This window comes from Acipenser ruthenus, chromosome 12, assembly GCF_902713425.1.
Source record: "Acipenser ruthenus chromosome 12, fAciRut3.2 maternal haplotype, whole genome shotgun sequence".
Lineage (NCBI taxonomy): Eukaryota > Metazoa > Chordata > Actinopteri > Acipenseriformes > Acipenseridae > Acipenser > Acipenser ruthenus.
Genome location: NC_081200.1, coordinates 35,693,028 through 35,711,563, shown reverse-complemented (window position 1 = coordinate 35,711,563; position 18,536 = coordinate 35,693,028). Strand labels below are relative to the sequence as shown.

The 18,536-nt window shown below is 37.9% G+C and overlaps 1 protein-coding gene across 1 annotated transcript in view; it reads right to left on the bottom strand.

The window, feature by feature from the left end:
- Positions 1-852: 852 nt before the first annotated feature.
- Positions 853-18,536, bottom strand: part of LOC117416627 (adenylate kinase isoenzyme 5-like) — a 38,297-nt gene continuing 20,613 nt past the window's right edge. Inside the window, exons 7-14 of the mRNA XM_034027893.3 lie at positions 17,969-18,059; positions 12,386-12,453; positions 6,979-7,021; positions 6,571-6,606; positions 4,478-4,641; positions 2,598-2,714; positions 1,639-1,830; positions 853-1,150 (exon numbers count right to left, since the gene is read on the bottom strand). Of these exons, the coding sequence (XP_033883784.2) occupies positions 1,082-1,150; positions 1,639-1,830; positions 2,598-2,714; positions 4,478-4,641; positions 6,571-6,606; positions 6,979-7,021; positions 12,386-12,453; positions 17,969-18,059 (780 nt within the window). The 3' untranslated portion in view covers positions 853-1,081. The remainder of the gene's footprint in view (positions 1,151-1,638; positions 1,831-2,597; positions 2,715-4,477; positions 4,642-6,570; positions 6,607-6,978; positions 7,022-12,385; positions 12,454-17,968; positions 18,060-18,536) is intronic.

Sequence of the window (18,536 nt, the reverse complement as noted above, 5' to 3'; positions counted from 1 at the left end):
AGTAACTAGGTATAACGAACCTACAGAATGTCATAATGGGGATCAAGATACATGGCCATTGGTATGGAGATTTGATTTCTCTCTGTTTTTACATCTCTGCTTGTCACAATGATGAGCAGCATGCTGGTCTCCACGGGCTGGATCCAGGGAAACCTGGGGAATACTCAGCTGACACAGCAGTCTGGTTGTGTTGGAGATGCCATCCTTCAGACAGGAGAGCACACACAGGGTCTGTCAACTTTACATGATGGTACAGATCGCACACACTTAGTGAAGAACAAGATGACAGTACTAACCTGTGTACCCCCTTCAAAATAGCCTTCCACAGCATAGGAGGCATTTGAAAATAAGCCTGTGTGTTAATAACTACGCTAAGGAATCTGAACAGTGATTGACTATTTTTTTATTTATTTTGTATTTTTAAATCAGTAACAGGTTCCCTTTCAACATGACTGCTATAAGTGCTACATTGGCATTTGTGTTGTTAGTATAGCCATTATAAATACTATTATTAGAGGAGTATGACTTGTAAGTTTATACTGTATAAAGACTGTATACTGAGTGTAGATTTTGTCAGTAATGTGAGCGAAGGGGGCTTTTAGGGATCTTTCTGAACATATTTGTCAAAATCACTAGCTTGGGTCTCTACTATCACTGTCGCACTCCTTTCCCTGGTAATTGTTATGTTTCCTGTCAATGGGAAATACTACTTGACACTTTACATTCAGTTAAAAAAAAAGAAAACTTGGCTGTATAATTACTTACAAGAAGACATTTTTTATTTTATTTTTTAGTAGGCTTGAGCTGGGTGGTGAATATATGTGCAAGCTACAATCAGTGTACACTTCTGCATTTTGCAACACAATGGTGTAATACTTTTTTTTTTTTTTTTTAGTCATTGTTAGAACATTTATCAACAGTTTCCAAGATGTGAACTCAACATGCATTACTGCCAAAAGTTGTCCCAGGCTTCTACTGATACAATGTTGAGGAGAGCTGCTGTGACTTGTGGGGTGCATGTGAACCCAGAGCGGCTTGAAAACACTGTTCATGGAAGGGATGGTGTGATCCCCGGGCTGCCTCAGAAAACTGAATTTATCGCTGTACACACCTGCAGGAAGACTTCAGCAGGAGTTTTTTCTGCATTTATCTGTAAAAGTACACATTCAAGTCAATTTAAATGGAATAATACAGAAATAAGTTATACATTCTCTGTGAATTGCTTATTTAAACTGGTAACCAAAACAATAGCCTTGAACTCATAATGAAATGGAGTATCGCAGAAAAAAAAAAGTTATTCCATGGGCAGGTTGTTTCCTAAACTGCATGGGGGAAAAATGCACTCATGCTTATGTGATCAGTGCATTAACTTATGTGGCATTATGTTAGCCTGTGTAAGTGCTGCATTATAACTGGTGTATATTTTGGTATAATTTTATAGGACATCTATTTAGGTCTACTTGCACAGGCCCACATAATTGGGGGGTTGTGATTTATCGTCAGTTTAGTCTCTTAGATAGAAGGAGCTTTAAACTTTGCAACATGTTGCACAGTAGTGAAGTCCCTCATACAGCCATAATGAATGAACACTGCAGAGCTTGCTATGCATAAAGGAGAGGGTATAGAAAGTGAATTCACCGTGTGTGACAGTTTCCTGCTCTCATAGTGGGTCACAACGGTCCCTGTAGTTTGGCGGAAGGTGTCCACCCTCTTGCGGATGGTGTCCCTGCAGCTGTCATTGCTTGGGCTGGCTTGGTACCTCCGGTGCAGGCGCTTAGTCATTGTCTCTGTGGAACAGTCCATAAAAAGCACCAGGCTTGGCTCTGCTATCTGCAGGGGGTTAATAGGAAAGCAAATGAGCAAGCCAGCTAGGGGTCTATTGGGGGGGAAAATATATTGATGTATTTCAGATTGCTAATGCTTTCTTCTCATCTACGGGGTCTTGGGATCCCCCTTTTCTATTCCAGTCCCTGATAATGAAGGCTGCCTGTTCACATTGTGAGACACGGGCCCGGCTGCTTTAATGATTCCAGCTTATTTATTACATTCAGCATCTCTGAGAGTTCATTTGTTTGGGAGGGCAAGGACTTCTTTCCCCACAGCATTAGAAATTGAGGAACAGTTACGTGACTTCAATATGTAATAAGCCAGACACCGTCTGTTCCAGCCTTCTAATCCTTGTCATGTTTAATCAGATAAGGCATAAGGATGAGTTGCTGTAACTGTAATAATCGGCGGACGGTATCACTATGGTACTCATGCATTGCTGCAAACCTATATCGAATGCAGCAGAAAACTTATGGCTGTTGAAATACAGGGGTATTAGCATTACAGCCAACCAATACTTTATATGGCTGGGAGTGCTCCCATTTAACTACTGCCCAGGCCCAGATGCAGCTTATCTTTTGAGCTCTAGTACGTATGGTTGCAGGCGTTGCCTTTGAAATGATGTCCAACACCTAAAGATTCAGGAACAGGAATTGGTGTATAATTACATTATTTTAATTCAATCTGCCATCGTGCTAGACGTAAAAGCTGTGCCAGCTGCCCTCTTAAGCTATTGAGTTGTGCGCTTTCTAAATTTCTTCAATGCACACCTTCAGTTCGAATTCTTCTCCCTGTCTCACATCTCGCGGGAAACCATCAATCAGAAACCCCTTCGTGCCGTCCAAATTGGCAGCCATGGCTTCTTTCACCAGCTCCAGCAATATCTCCTGTGACAAGGGAATGACAAAGCAGCATCTGTACGATTTCCACTTTGAGAAGCTTTCAAAATGCTGACAAAGCAGAGAGGTGTTTTTTTTATGATTTTGATATTTGAAATTAAAAACAAGATTCCCCTGTTACCACCTGGTGAATAGAGTTTGTTCTAACATAAAAACACAAACACCATGACCTGATGTGATATTGTAAAACAATATTCAAAATGATATAGGTGTATACAAGCAATTTATACATTTTAAATTGCTTTACCTACCCTGGTGTTTCTTATTCTTTGTGTGTGATTAGTTTTTGTCCCCGCTGTGGTTATCTACATCAATTATAATTGCTCTTTTTCTCTCTAATGCCTTCCAGTGTAATGCATTACAGAACTGGGGCATAAATTAATTAACCTACAAAAGTTGGCGATTGTTGGATTTTAACCAGGGACCTTGATATCCCCAGCACATCATCTTGTCATATCAAGACTGATGCACTCCACATGATCTGAACGATTTACTGGCAGATAAACAACCTGAACGATTTACTGCCAGATGAACAATTTCTCAGGCACTCATTCTCATAACTGATCCTATTAGGCCCTCGGCTGCAGGGTTCAGTAGCTTGGTAAGATGAGTTGCTTTTGTGGAGATTGGCTTGACAGCTGGATGGGAGGTCACCCATTGATCTTCAGTGTTAGCTGACATCCTCACGGTACCCTGCACCTGCTCTATCCGTACATACACTGCAGAACCAAAAAACATCCTCTGTGTCACGAGCTGTGGTTGGGTTGACCGTTTGTTCCAGAGACTAGGGAACAACATTCATGTAAGCAAACTGTAAAGCTGTGGAAGACTGTTACCTATTACCTCCACTCTGAATGTTCGCAGCAGACATGCCTTACAGGAAAGCCGTTTTCATGTGTCAACACACAATAATCTATGTTGCAATGCAACAATAGGCAATCTACCAATCAGGTAATCTACCAATCAGCAGTGTGGAGTAGTGGTTAGGGCTCTGGACTCTTGACTAGAAGGTCGTGGGTTCAATCCCTGGTAGGGGACACTGCTGCTGTACCCTTGAGCAAGGTTCTTTACCTAGATTGCTCCAGTAAAAACCCAACTGTATAAATGGGTAATTGTATGTAAAAATAATGTGATATCTTGTAACAATTGTAAGTCGCCCTGGATAAGGGTGTCTGCTAAGAAATAAATAATAATAATAATCATTTATCCAGCGACTGGGAACTGTCAAGCAACGGGGAAGCAGGAGGCTTGTACAATAACAGAGAAATATAGGGCAAACGTATCAACTATAAATAAATCACATTTAAGCTATAATTAGCAGACACATGCACACACACACACACACAGGTTCTAATGTAGCAAAGCATATTCCACATCACAAACATGTACTAATAAAATATGTGAACTATATTTCAAATTTTGGAAGCTAACTGAATTTATTTATTGATAACAGACATTTACTGTAGTACACTGCAAGAAATGTTTAGTAATAGCTTTTTTAAATAACATAACTTATTTAACAGCTATTTATAGAGTACAAACGGTCAAGAATTGAGCTTCAGAGGAAGCAGCAATCTTTTAAAGAACAGTACATTCATCTCACTTGAAACCTAAAACATCTTAAGAGTGTTAAATTTGAAGAACCAAAGACTTGACTGATGTAGGGTTCAAATCCCAGCCTCTGTGTGGCTTGACCGCCTGCATCTTGGCTGAATGGTGAATGAACGTGTGAATGATTGCAAGTTGTTTACCATGGGTACAAGCTCTCCACGCTCCAGGATGTCTTTGATGAATCTGCTCCTCTCCGTGTCTGAGAGCAGCTCAGTGCGGAGGAGATCTCCGGTGGAAAGGCGAGTGAAACCGTACTTCTCCTCTATCTTTTCACACTGCGTTCCTTTCCCAGAGCCAGGCCCACCTTGTCATTAGAGAAGAGAAAACACTGAGCTGTCAACTCAGGAGACTCAGGTGACAATTGAATGAGAGTGCTGTTTCCATGTATATTTTAAATTGGCAGGATTTAACTTCAGTCTCATTGCAGCATTGTTTTAATAAAATCACATATTTTCAGGGGCATCACCAGAGCTCAAAAAGCTCAAGTCTATATAATTCTTTTTAAGCAATAAGGGGTAAGCCATGCATTAAAATGCTAAGATGATCCCAGCCTAAGAACCCTGGCTAAATGTAAGTGGATTATGCCTGAGTCACTTACCATCTGTTTTCCATTAACAAATAGAGTATATTTTTTAAATGGGGCAGGTTGAGTGGATTAGACATGGGATATAAACCCCTTTAAAGTGATCCCACTATGAATAAATATAGGTTAAAGCTAGACTGAAATGAAAATTAGATGATGCTTCTCAGTTGGGCTATTTTAGGGAAATAATTCCCAAATGAAAGAATGAAATACCAGTATTGTAATAATTTCAATTAGCAGACAGCAGCCATAACTTCAAATGTGTTTGTAAGTACAGAGCTGTTTAACCAGCCAGCAACATATCCTCATAATACTGGGGCATGAAGTTGCAGGAGTTATTAGGCTGTTGTAAAAAAAAAAAAAAAAACAATCGCTATGTTGACAAAATTCTGAAGACGGTGAGCTTCTTGACTCAAGCATCAAAAACTAAAAATGTTTAGGACTCCCTCCTGCAAGAGCTGGGAATAGTCAAGTGAAGCAATAGGAATGTTTCATATTGAAAAGGGACCGCCTCTGCATGGCAGGAGACCAACTCGCTGCAGCAAACCAAGGATAAAAAAATAATGACAGAAAATCATGAAATGGATTAGATTTCCATTTAATAATAATCTTCAAAGAAGTTAATGGGACATTCAAGTCTTGATGCCTACCAGCAAGTATCTATGCACACAAGCAATTCTAGAGATTTTAATATTGTCGCACATGTAGGGGTCTTGTCTGTGTGCAGGCACTTCCACAATATCCTTGTCACTGGATAAAATTCAGCACAATTCAACAGCAGGTTTCCATTTTTTTGTATAAAATATGAGGACAATGGGCCCTATTTTGAAGCAAATGCAAAAGCACAGGGCACATTTTTTGAGGGTAATAAAACAATTGTAACATTATAAAAACAACCAGTTCGACTATTGTTGTTCGGTTTATACAATTCCTATTGTCTTTACACTTGTTTCAATATTCTAGACCTAATGGTTAGACCAATGCTAGACCAAAGGATGACACCAAAGAAGGGTATTATCTGACGTGTTTATGATAGATATTGTCCTTTTATAAAGCTGACAAAGTAATACAGCCTAGCAGGTGTAAGCTTAGCCTTTTGCGCACTCAGCACTATTGTCATGCCATTCAGAGATGTGCATGCAATCTCTGCTTGCCACAACTCCCTTTCCCAGAAGGAGGACTAATACATCAGCTGAAGCATTAATATAAAACATTAAGCAACTAACACAGTGCCGGTCCTGCACGCCACAACGTCACAGAGGACAGGCTGCATACTTTTTATTTGCCTCTTTCAATGCACCAGTTTCCTGAGCAGCTGTTGGAGAGATACAGAGACTCCATTAACCCTACTGATGCCTGTATTACCGGCTTCTAGGAAACGTATTGCTTCCCTCAGCATGGCGATAGGCAGGCACATCTCTGCTGGTTTCAATTTAAAAAATGTCTCAAGGGTGGATTCAATAAAAAACATGAATACCTGTGTTAGTTCTGTTCTATAGCGCTGTCCAATCAAGCTTCCAGACACAGGAGGACTAACCTCAGTTATATAATAGTACTGTACTCTTCTAATGTGTTTCATAACGTTTTTTAAATCCATGGACCAGTACTTTAAGTTTCCATTGGTAATATGTTTATATACATTGTACTTACCAAGCACAAAGATTATCTTTAATTTCTTCAGTTCCTCTGTAAAAACAGAATCATTAGTACGGTATATTTATATGTTTCCTGTAATGAGTATGCATGGTTTTCTTGAAAAAAACCCCCAAAAAAACAGTTCTATAATTTTCTGATACACAAACCATACACTTCCCCTATTCCATACGATTTGATGAAAACAATTGTGCTTAATATGCTTTTTAATCAATTTTAAAACAAAAAAATAAAGTAGTTTAATTGTATTATTCTTTCATTTATTGTTGGAAATCCTCATTATCTATCTATCTATCTATCTATCTATCTATCTATCTATCTATCTATCTATCTATCTATCTATATATATATATATATATATATATATATATATATATATATATATATATAAAACTGTGAACTCACCTTCCAGGTTAAAATCTCCATATATTGTTGTCTGGTCTTCAGCCTGCCAAACACCAAATCAAATAAAAATGTTGTTTTAATATTTTTGTTTTCCATAACATTTGCCATATAATTTTACATATTTATTTATTTATTTATTGTTTACAAAGTGTATTTGAACTGTAACCCTTTGCTGCCCATTGTCCAATATATTTGACATTAAGAAAAATAGGCATTAAATACAGTAGGTATACCCAGGGCAGTAAAGGGTTAAAGACAATACCAACACTGCCAGTGTTACAGGATCCCACATGAGCCGTACACTTTTTCTGCCCAAAGAAAACTATTTGCTGTCAGTGAGGTCACTAACACAGGTAGTGTTAGTACTGCAGCTGGAAAAATCAGTGAGAATGAAGTTTGTGTGAATGTTGTTACATTACTGTGTGATTTAAACACATTTCTTAGTGTTATTGCTATTACTCTTTTTTATAAAAAAATATATTTCTCATAAAAGTAGAAGCAGCAAAAATATTTACAAACATTCCAGCCGACTGTGCTCTATATAACACTAGTAGCAGGCTTGCTCATACCCCGGGTGGCTCCAATCATTTCAGTGCCTGGGATGGTTATCGAGATCGTTTATTTCAATGTGATTGACACTCATAACTATGTAGTTAGGTCTCTTGAGTGATACCAGTATTATATACTATGAGTATATTAAATTAAATTGATTGTGGGATTCGATTGACCTTGTTTGCAAGAGGATCGGTTGAGATTGCTAGACACAGTAATGATGCTTCATACTCTTCAATAAAGCACTGTAAGGTATGAATTGCTTCAAAATAAACAGCTTAATAAAGGGTTAATATCAGTGGGGATGGCTGGTTCCTTTGTAGGTTGTCAAATATCCTTTACGGACCTGAGATTTTCTAAAGCCAACAAAAAGGCCGAGTTAAACAGACATCCTGAAGATCTGTTTGCCCAATCTGTTTAAAATAAAGACAAACAGGTTTTGGACTCTCGTTCATTCAGAGTGCTCATTCAGGTTCACTCAGTAATACTGCTTTGTATTAACTGTTAATTTACAGTTTGTCACTTTCTGTCACATGCACCAGTGACCAAACAAACCATCATGCTATGGCCAGCCAGTGTTTTCAACTATATTGACAATTTAAAAAGGAATCTGTTTTCTCCTGGATATGCTGAAGTGAGATGATCAGTCACAGTAGTTTTGGGAAGCACGGCTGTGTGTTTGGGAGGAGGGGAATGGAGAATTTGTTAAAACAGGGGTGCTGATAGTTACAGCATTCCATTCCATTACAAAAGTAAACGTCTGCAATCAATTGGGGGATGCTATTTTTAATTTAAGTAGCACCCTTCTGCATTGCCATTGGATGATTCTGCTGTCTGTACTTCGAGTCAAATTGCTTTTTAGTAAAGAGTAATCTCAGGTTTGTGTTTAATGCGACAAGCAGGAAGACATCAGTGTCTATGATTAAGATCCACCTTCAATGTTTAAATGATGTTGGAAACTTATGATAAGCAAATGTTAGGTTTAACCAGGTCACTAGTACTTTCCAATCGATCATTTCAGATACTATTTAAATCAAACAGTTAATCCCAAATTTACACCAGAAAAAAATAAAACTCGACTGAGTTATTAAATTGAAACAACTCAGTTTATTAAACAGGAAAGAAGAGATGGAGCTAATCCTATTATGAAGGCATGCATTAGTTTAATTACCAGGATTGTATGATTACAGCTAAATCTAGAGCTATCAATCAATACATAAAATTGATCTGGCACTCAACAATTCTGAGGATTCATTTAAACTGACATTTGATTTTTAGTGTACTGTATTTGTACTCACAATGTATATCTTTATACTGTATATACTCATAATGTATATCTTTATACTGTATATGCTACTAAACCATCAGTGCTTGTTTTTCCCTAACATGTACATCTACATGCAGATGACACCCAGCTCTACTTAAAACTAGACCCTGGATGTCCCTCTGCCATGGTCCGGCTCTCAGCTTGCAGCCAAGACATTGAGGCCTGGATGTCTGCCAATTTTGTTCAGCTCAACACTAACAAATCTGAACTTCTAGTAGGATCGAAAACTCAACTCAAGAATCTCAATATTGATTCCTTGAACCTTGGAAACTGTCTGTTGCTGCCTTCCTCCCCTGTACGAAGCCTTGGTTTACTTCTAGATAGTAACCTCTCCTTTGATGCCCAAATCTCTGTAGTCAAATCCTCTTTCTACCACCTCCGAAACATCTCAAAGGTCCGTCCCTACCTTTCCCTCCCGGATGCAGAGATACTCTGTCATGCATTCATCTCCTCTCGACTAGACTACTGCAACTCTCTCTATGGTGGTCTTCCGTCACGCGCCATAAACCGATTGCAGCTGGTTCAAAATGCCGTTGCTAAGATCCTTACCAGATGTAAAAAACATGATCACATTACCCCCTGTTTCGCCCAGCTGCACTGGCTACCTGTAAAATTCAGGATTACTTTCAAAATTCTCCTGCTTGCCTACAAGGCCCTTCATCACACAGGTCCAGAGTATCTCTCCAACCTGCTGACCCGCTATGTCCCTGCATAGCGGGTCAGCTGAGGTCCTCTGACTCTGGCCTGCTTGTTATACCCAAGCAAAAGTGCACCACACTCGGAGAGCTATCTTGTAAAGCACTTTGTGATGGTGGTCAACTATGAAAGGTGCTATATAAAACAAAGATTGATTGATTGATTGATACATTATTAGTATATTAGGAGATATTCAAAAGATATATGTGATGGACATATTTTTTTACAATTGTTTTTTTTTTTTTCAAATCAATACTGCGAATACTTATTGCCTCTAGAGGTAACCATATAAGGCCTGTTAATGAATATTTAAATTGCATATTTTTATGTAGAGTAAAATGTTTTAAAAAAATGTTGATTCCATATGTAGTGCAGCACAATTCAATGCGCAATGCTGTAGGATAGACAGACAGATATTCAAATAGCCATACTGTAGAGACAGACACAGAGATAGATAACTGATATATCAACAGTATTTATATTTTCTAGCTCCATTACCTTGGTCATATTCTAATGCTGAATACTTTGTCAATTTTGATATTTTGTCAATAATATAACAGTGCAATGTGAGGCCCCATTAAGTGAAACTATTTATATTCCCATTTTCTCATTCTGAAGAGGTTTCCATTTTAAGCTCAGTTCTGAGGGAGTTTTATTAAAATGAGGTAGACCAAACCAAGAGATAAATCCCACTAGCATCTACGACCTTTCAGTGACAGAGAATTTCTCAGGAGCTCCAATCACCACAGAAGCGCTCACTGTTGACTGCAACAGTTTTTAGAAAAGGTCATTTCTATCTGCGCTCAGTAAGATGCCTATTTTTTCAGCTTGTTTTTTGCTTATTACCAGTTGTGGAGCTCAGTGGGGCATAGCACCTATTGCTGTGCTAGTGAAAACCGGATGTTTTCCACTGTAGTCAACAAATGACTGATGAATTTAACAGAGGAACTATACATTTAACGGTATTACAGTCATTTATTTTACCAGCGTGGAACATAGGAACTGGAGCATAACATGCCCAGAGAGATATGGGGGGGGGGGGGGGGGGGGGGGGGGGTTTACAAAATGAATCAATGGCTAGGAAGGGTTTTAGGTTTAGAGTCAGTACTCTTGGTCCCCAGATATTACTGCCTTAAAGAGTCATGGGCATGTCAGCACATTTCCTTACTCTTGACCTGAGGCCAACCATAAAGAACTACAGGGTAATATGTGTCTCTTTCATGCCTGAAAAATTTACTAAAAATGGTATTTAAGTCATTTAAGTGTATATTTGCACACAGGTTTGTGGCAAGTGATCACGGTAAGCCATTTTAGCACATACTTTTCATATCTAATAGAAAAATAATGCAGAACTATTTTTGAATAGAAAGAAACAGATTTGTTTTTGCAATGACGTTGCAGTCTTATTCACTGATAGGCATGCTAATGCTTTAGGAATCTGACTCTCAAGTCACAAAGATAACAAGTATCTACTGTGTGTACTCTGTCATTTCTGGTTTTATGTTTGAACCTGAAGTAAAATATCCTTTTTATATTTTGGTTCTGAAACCTTTATCTTTATTTATAACATATTTCTTTGATTTACACGTTAAATGGGGTGTTACAGCAATTTGTGGCTTTGCAATGCTTCTCTGTGCAGTTTTTTATGTTACAGTAGCTAAGTTTTACTGCCAGTGAAGGAGGAAACTGCAGCACTTTTTGGGCATTGAGCACCAATATCAACTGTGAGGTCTAACCTAACTGTCCGTGCTGATTACATGGGAAAAACAATATTCGTTCTTAGTCCCATGGTTTCACATTAACCCTTTGAGGACCGGGATCATGTTAACATGATCATACTGAAGTGGGCTTCTAAGACCGCGATTGTGTAAACACGATAAAACAAAGCACTTTGTTTTGATGACTTACAGGGCCACTGTACTTTGCAATACAGGCTTGAAACACATATCATTGGACAGGGGAGGGACTGACGTTCACTTCCTGATTTTTCACTGAAAGTGGCATTTAGTGTCTAAAGGGCAGAGACAAAAGCAGAAACAAATAGAGCTAATAAAAAAGGGAAACACTATAAATCTGATGTATCTGACTTATAATTATATTAGCACATGTATTCTCTCATAGAATAAACGTGTTTTATGTCATTGCAATCACTGAGGTGAAACAATTTGTAATTTGCCCAAACATCAATATTTTATAACAAAACTTTTAGGAAGCATTGTATGGTCCCTTGGGTCATAGAATAATGCGTTTTTATACCTGTATCTCTAAGCAGAATACATAATAAAAATACTTTAAAAAAAAACAAAGTTGAAAAAAAAGCAAAAAGTTTGTATGGTTTCTGAAGTAATAACACAGGCGCTGCCTTTTTGATTAAAACCACACAACAGTAATTGCTATGTTTGCATACAACTGTATTCAACTTATACAATGATGTGTTATTACGTATTTATGAATCTGCTTCTGTCTTGAAACCATGTGTTGTATATTATCAAGCAACAACACCGATGTCAATTAAGGTGACTTTGCTTGACTGCTTCAATACAATACAGTACAATACAATACAATGCGCCCCATTGTTAAGCAGATGTTCTAGACCTCTGTGACTTCAAATCACCTGCCACACACTTTAACAGGATTACATTCAATATTTATGCATGCCGCAGATACGTATTAGTGCAAGGTTGATGTTTGCAGCTTTGTGTGTCTTCAACTGAGTTTCACAAATTAGCTATAGGTAGTAAGAATAAGTAATATATGAAAACTGTATGAGAGAGAGACAGGAGTCATCAGGGAGCTGTAGGGAAATTAAATAACAAAGGAGAATGTCATTACCTGTTCTTCAAAGTCTGAGCCCATGTCTGCAGAATCTACAAGCAAACTCAGGTCAAGCTCACTGGGGCCTGCAGTAAAAAAAAAAGAAATAAGCAAAAGTCTACCAGAAGCCATGATACTCATACAGTATTGCGTGTTAGAGTATGAGATGTCACATTTCGTATCTGGAAAACTACGAAGCGGTATGTAATTCAATATGTTAACGTAACATTATTCAGCAGGTGTCATTCCACTTTATTAAGCAAAATGAGTTAATTTTATAGGGTGATGCAAAACCTTTGGCCATAGCTGTATGTTACAATATTTTCAATATTTCATGCATGAACATGCTGAAGGCTGTTACTGTTTCACTTCCTGGGTCAGTTCACTTCAGCACTGTCTTCAAGTTTAGGATTAGAATTGAAGTCTCCAGATTTTGGAGATTGCAAAGAATTTCTAGTACCTTAGTAGTAGCCCGTATTCATACCCTTCATTTCTGTGTCATCTCTTACTGGTAAATCTTGGTTAAAATTAGCCCAGATTTCACAGCAAGCATCTAAATAATAATCCCAAAGCCTCTGTGGTTGAAGCAGCCCTCAGATCTCTTCCCTCATTGTTTTCAAAGAAAGAAAATCCCTTGATGGTACACAGATATATCCCAGAATCATTTTGTTTAATGAAAAAAGAACCATTTAATATAAAAAAGGCTTCATATCACCTAGAGAGCACCTGAGGCAAGCTCTTTGTTGAGAATATATTTAAAGCATGAAGAGTGTTTTTCATTTACATTCTTTAGAGCCACTTGCATCATAGTTGGGTTGTTTTTGCCCTTCATTGTACTTCTTCTTATCCTTATAGTGTACTATGCATTTCACCTTTTTAAATTGATTTTAACAATGCTTTACAATACCTGCTGTACTTGTGATTTAGCATGCTTACCTATTATTGACCATGTTCAATATGCTTTCACTGTTTGCTTTAATAAACGTATCTATGCTTTATTATTATTATTATTATTATTTGTTTATTTAGCAGACGCCTTTATCCAAGGCGACTTACAGAGACTAGGGTGTGTGAACTATGCATCGGCTGCAGAGTCACTTACAACTACGTCTCACCCGAAAGACGGAGCACAAGGAGGTTAAGTGACTTGCTCAGGGCCACACAATGAGTCAGTAGCTGAGGTGGGATTTGAACTGGGGACCTCCTGGTTACAAGCCCTTTTCTTTAACCACTGGACCACACAGCCTCCTATAACCATGACATACCACACATTTATTAAGGATTCAACAGGCTTTGAAGAAAAGTGCACACCTTGTTCAGCAGTAATTTGAGGTTTAAGCAGAGAGACAAATCTAGCAATCTCTATCTGGCTGATTCCCATACTAGAGAACACAATGACAAACAGCCATTATTGACAGGGTGCAAAACCAACATTCTCGCATTTAAATCAATGGCAAATTAAAAGGCATAAATCTACAGTGGAATTGACATGAAGTGGCTTATAAAGCAGTGAGGTTTTTATCTGTCGATTATACTGTTCAGCAGCATGCGTTAAGTAATTGATCCACTCTGAGCTCCTCTGAGGAGACACTTTATGGCTTGCTAAAGTTCTAGTCCTTCTATGCAGAGTGTTACCCAGCAGTTTCAGCAGTATGAAATCTACTCAAGGAGTAGAACTTTAATCACATTTCAACTGCCTCTCTTCAAACATTTTCAATCAGTAATGCACTAAAGCACAATCCATCGAACCATTAAGATAATAAAAAGTCTGGTTTATAAAGAGAATACGCAATGGGCAGATCAGACTTTCCACCACTCGGGCCTCTGCCACTCCATTGTTAACTCAGGCTCTCCATCCCTGTGGTGGAAAATATTACTGTGCGCCATTATGCACCCTCCATATATGACACACTTTTTTTCTTCACAATGGTCATCATTCTTTAATATGCTGATGAATAACATAGCTCTCAGTTTGCTCTAGTCAGATCCAAGAGGCATCATTGATATTTGTGTGATTTGCAATTTTGTCACATGAATTCAGGAAGATCCTGCAGTCCACAGAGTCATTACAAAACCCTTTTACTGCACTTACTAAATGATCATATTTCAAAAAGTTAAAAAAAAGGACCTCACTATGTTTTACATTTTAACAAATAAATCTGTAATAGTAACTGTAATAGTTTTCCCCATCACTGGGTTATTTTTTATTTCATTAAACGTTAAGAGTTACTGCATTAACAACATGACAATAAAACACAGTAATAACCGTGAACAAACACACTTTAAGTGTGTTTAAACAACGTCCAGCTGCACTGTGTTTGATATTGAACTTCAAATTCCAAATGCTCAAATGTTTTTGTTGCAAGAACCACTCACAGCAAGGCAAAGATGCGGAGAACTGACACACAAAAGTGTAATCTTCTTCACATATTAAATGTGGTGGTTCATAAAAACGGAATGCATTGATACAATTTACTAGTAAAACAAAAACAGTTCTACAGTTCTACAAGTTCTCTGCCCTTCTCTGGGTTTAGACAGCCATCACGCTCTCTTGCAAGGCTATTTTCCATACTCCACGGCTACCACTAATTGCTCATTTTTGGACTGAGGTCTAGACTCTACCTCCAATTAAAACCGTGTGAAATCTTTGCTTGGCTACAGGAAATGAATATTATCATATGACCGTTATTGAAGGTACAGTTTTCTGCATATATTTCTCTTCATGATGGAACTGTGCTAATATAGTACTGAAGTGTGTTCTTTCATACATGAACGTTAGCTGATCCAGGAACTTCCATCAAAGAATGACAAGGTCACCAAAATACTGAGCATGAAGTCAATTCCACTTAAATGGCACTGCAGCAGAAATCAGAATGAGTTCAGTTCAGTCACCAGACACTCCTTTTCTACATCAGCCCAAATTGACAGAATCAAGGTACAGTAACTTTAGAATATCTATTCCACTATAATGTGTATTTGTATCTGTAATCAATTAAGGCCAATAAATCAATTAGCACAGGACAGTATTTTTGTAATGCAAATGTTGGGGCGTGTATCCTGATAGATTGAACAATGCCATAAAGCTGGAAAATAATGAGTGGTTCTGTATTTTCTTATCAAACACACCCACAAGACTCTAAACCCCTATTATTACAAAGGGGGGGACACGATTCAGCATTAGAAAAGGGTATATTAATGAATTAAATGGTGCTGAATGATTCACATCAGCAAAGCAGTTCTAAAACAATAGTTTCATCACCGATATGGAACATCACTAAAGGCTGCACTACTACCTACATGGCTGTGTTGCTAATGGCAACCACCTTTAACCGCTACTGATGTTAAAACTGATAAAGAAAAACATCACCACCATCCTACAAATCCTCTTTAAAAAATACATTACTCTGCAGGTTATGAAACTCATTTCCCATGTGCAATAACTCTTAACACTTTTCTGAGCCAAGTATAGAATGACCAAAATGATGTACTGTAGAATGACTCAAACTGCACACCAATGAACTGGTAAAATCTTTTTCAGACAAAGAAAAAACAGTTAAAAATAGCCTTTCCTAGCTCCCTGAACTGACTGATCTCACCAAATCTTGTAGAACCACAAAAACAGCTGCTTCATTTTAATACATTTTTGTCAAGTGGTGTTAGGTGAACATCATGGGGTCAGTAGCAGTGTGCAAACCCTATCATACACTTTACACCTAATGAATGCACACTCGCCCTTTAATTCATGTATTTTCTCCTTCTCTATGTCTTTTGGTTTTTGTCTGCTGTACATTTTATAGGATATCAGAAATAATAAATGACAGGGAGTGTCTGACGCTGTAATTGCATGAGATCTGATGGGGATTCATACAGTAATAACGTAAGTCTTGTAACAATTGTAAGTCGCCCTGGATAAGGGTGTCTGCTAAGAAATAAATAATGTAATGTAATACAACCACTTGAACATTGTGCTTGGTTTTTTAATACAAATTTCTAATACACTCCCTGCCATCTATTATTCTCTATGTATAGCGCTGACATTGTCTGAGGAAACTTATGTCATGACATGTCACACTGAGTGGGATATTACCTGACATGTTAAATAGGCTTTACTGTGGTTTTCCTTTGAAGGATTGGAATTGGAATTGGAATTAGAATTGATTCAAATGGAAATGGAATTGGAATTGGAATTAGAATTGATTCAAATGGAAATGGAATTGGAATTGTGAAAAAAGGAATTGAACCCAACCATGACCGTATATGAAATGTATCACTAGAAAGTCTTCTTTGAACTAACAAGAAATTGGACAACTGGTTGCATACAGTATATTTGTTCTGGTAAATTCTTTAAAGTAATTTAAGTTCTGTGGTTTAATTGGAAATTATTTGGCTAAACCCTTTAAAAAACAGTTTTGTCATAGATATATGACAACTTCTACAATAAACGGTTAACTAAGAATTAGTGAGTCTATCTAGGTTTAAAAGCTACACTCACTCAATTTCAATTTCTGTTCATTGGTGAACATTATGGCTCTTGATGCAAATGAAGCAATTACAACCACTGCTATTGTGGGAATCAAACAACAGCAGGGGAGCATTTATTAAGAATTACCAGTATGTGTGCAGCAGACTGATGTTTAACCTACAACAGTTTCCACAATGTTCAACAACTGCAAATGCAAAGCAGGGATATTTTTTTGGGAAGATCAAAACAGGAGAGTATGTAAGAAGAAGGGTATAAAAATGACACCTTTAACAACACAGCAATTCGATTAAAATACAATACAAACAGGCAACTATATGCTAAATCATACTGAGACAATAAACGGAATGTGAGGACTACATTAATGCTGTAATTTATAACGATATAACAATATACAGTAACATCCCTGCTGTTGACAGATATGAATAGATGTTTGATTCAGAGATTTAGCTCACTGTACTTTAGCTCTGCCTGGCCTCAGGACTGATTTAAATAGACTGTTTTCACCCTCTGACTCCTCTTTCACACTCCTCTCACAGAGATGTCTTACTACACAAACTGTGTGGTCTCCCGTATTCATATACTGAAAAGTGAAGTATTTAAAGGATGGTGGTGGTTTTACTAAACAGTACAGTATTTTGAAAACGACAACACCTAACTAACTGAGGTACATGTCCTGCTATCACATTACAAAATCCTTAAGACCGAACTGAAAGTAAAAGACAAGTCAAGCATTACTCCGATTCCCAGAGCACTGTCTTTGAGAGAACAAACTAGAATACAACTCCGACAGTACACTGAAGCTCTGATTGCACCCGGCTCATTAATGCCAATGAAGATGCCACTTGACATATCTGATGTGATTCAAAACCTTCTTCTGCACAGTAGGGGATTGAATTTGTTTTAATTAACATGCACACCTTCTGGTCTGCAGCATGCTATTCAAACCTTTTGCTTTGCAATTGAAGGTTTGGACTACACTGTACACCATGGAATCCCGATGATCATTAAGAATCAAGCCATGCCTAATTATTCAGCTACTCCCTGAATCGACTTGCCTTTCGACAAGGCTTTTACATCAACCTAAAGACAGACAAATCCATGATGTTATTGATGCCTACCTGCCACAGGTTCTTTGGTAGGAAACAGCTTGTTGTCAACAGTTACGCTTATATCATAGAATACTTCCTCTTCGTCTCTGTCAGCATCCAGCTGTGAAAAAAATGAGCGACAGAGTTACGTCTTTTCAATACAGATCTTTTGTTTACTTTTAGAATTGAATTTACTACAGGATTAGAGTTCTAAAACTTTTCAAATTATTTGTTTATTTAGCAGACGCCTTATCCAAGGCGACTTACAGAGACTAGGGTGTGTGAACTATGCATCAGCTGCAGAGTCACTTACAATTACATCTCACCCGTAAGACAGAGCACAAGGAGGTTAAGTGACTTGCTCAAGGTCATACAATGAGTTAGTGGCTGAGGTGGGATTTGAACCGGAGACCTTCTGGTTACAAGCCCTTTTCTTTAACCACTGGACCACACAGCCTCCTACACATTGATAGGAGGCTGTGTGGTCCAGTGGTTAAAGAAATGTTATACCAATGCATTTATACCAAATGCATTGGTATAAAATTGCATTCATTGCATTGTGCTGGTTCACATTGTACACCCACCTGCCTCGTTTTAT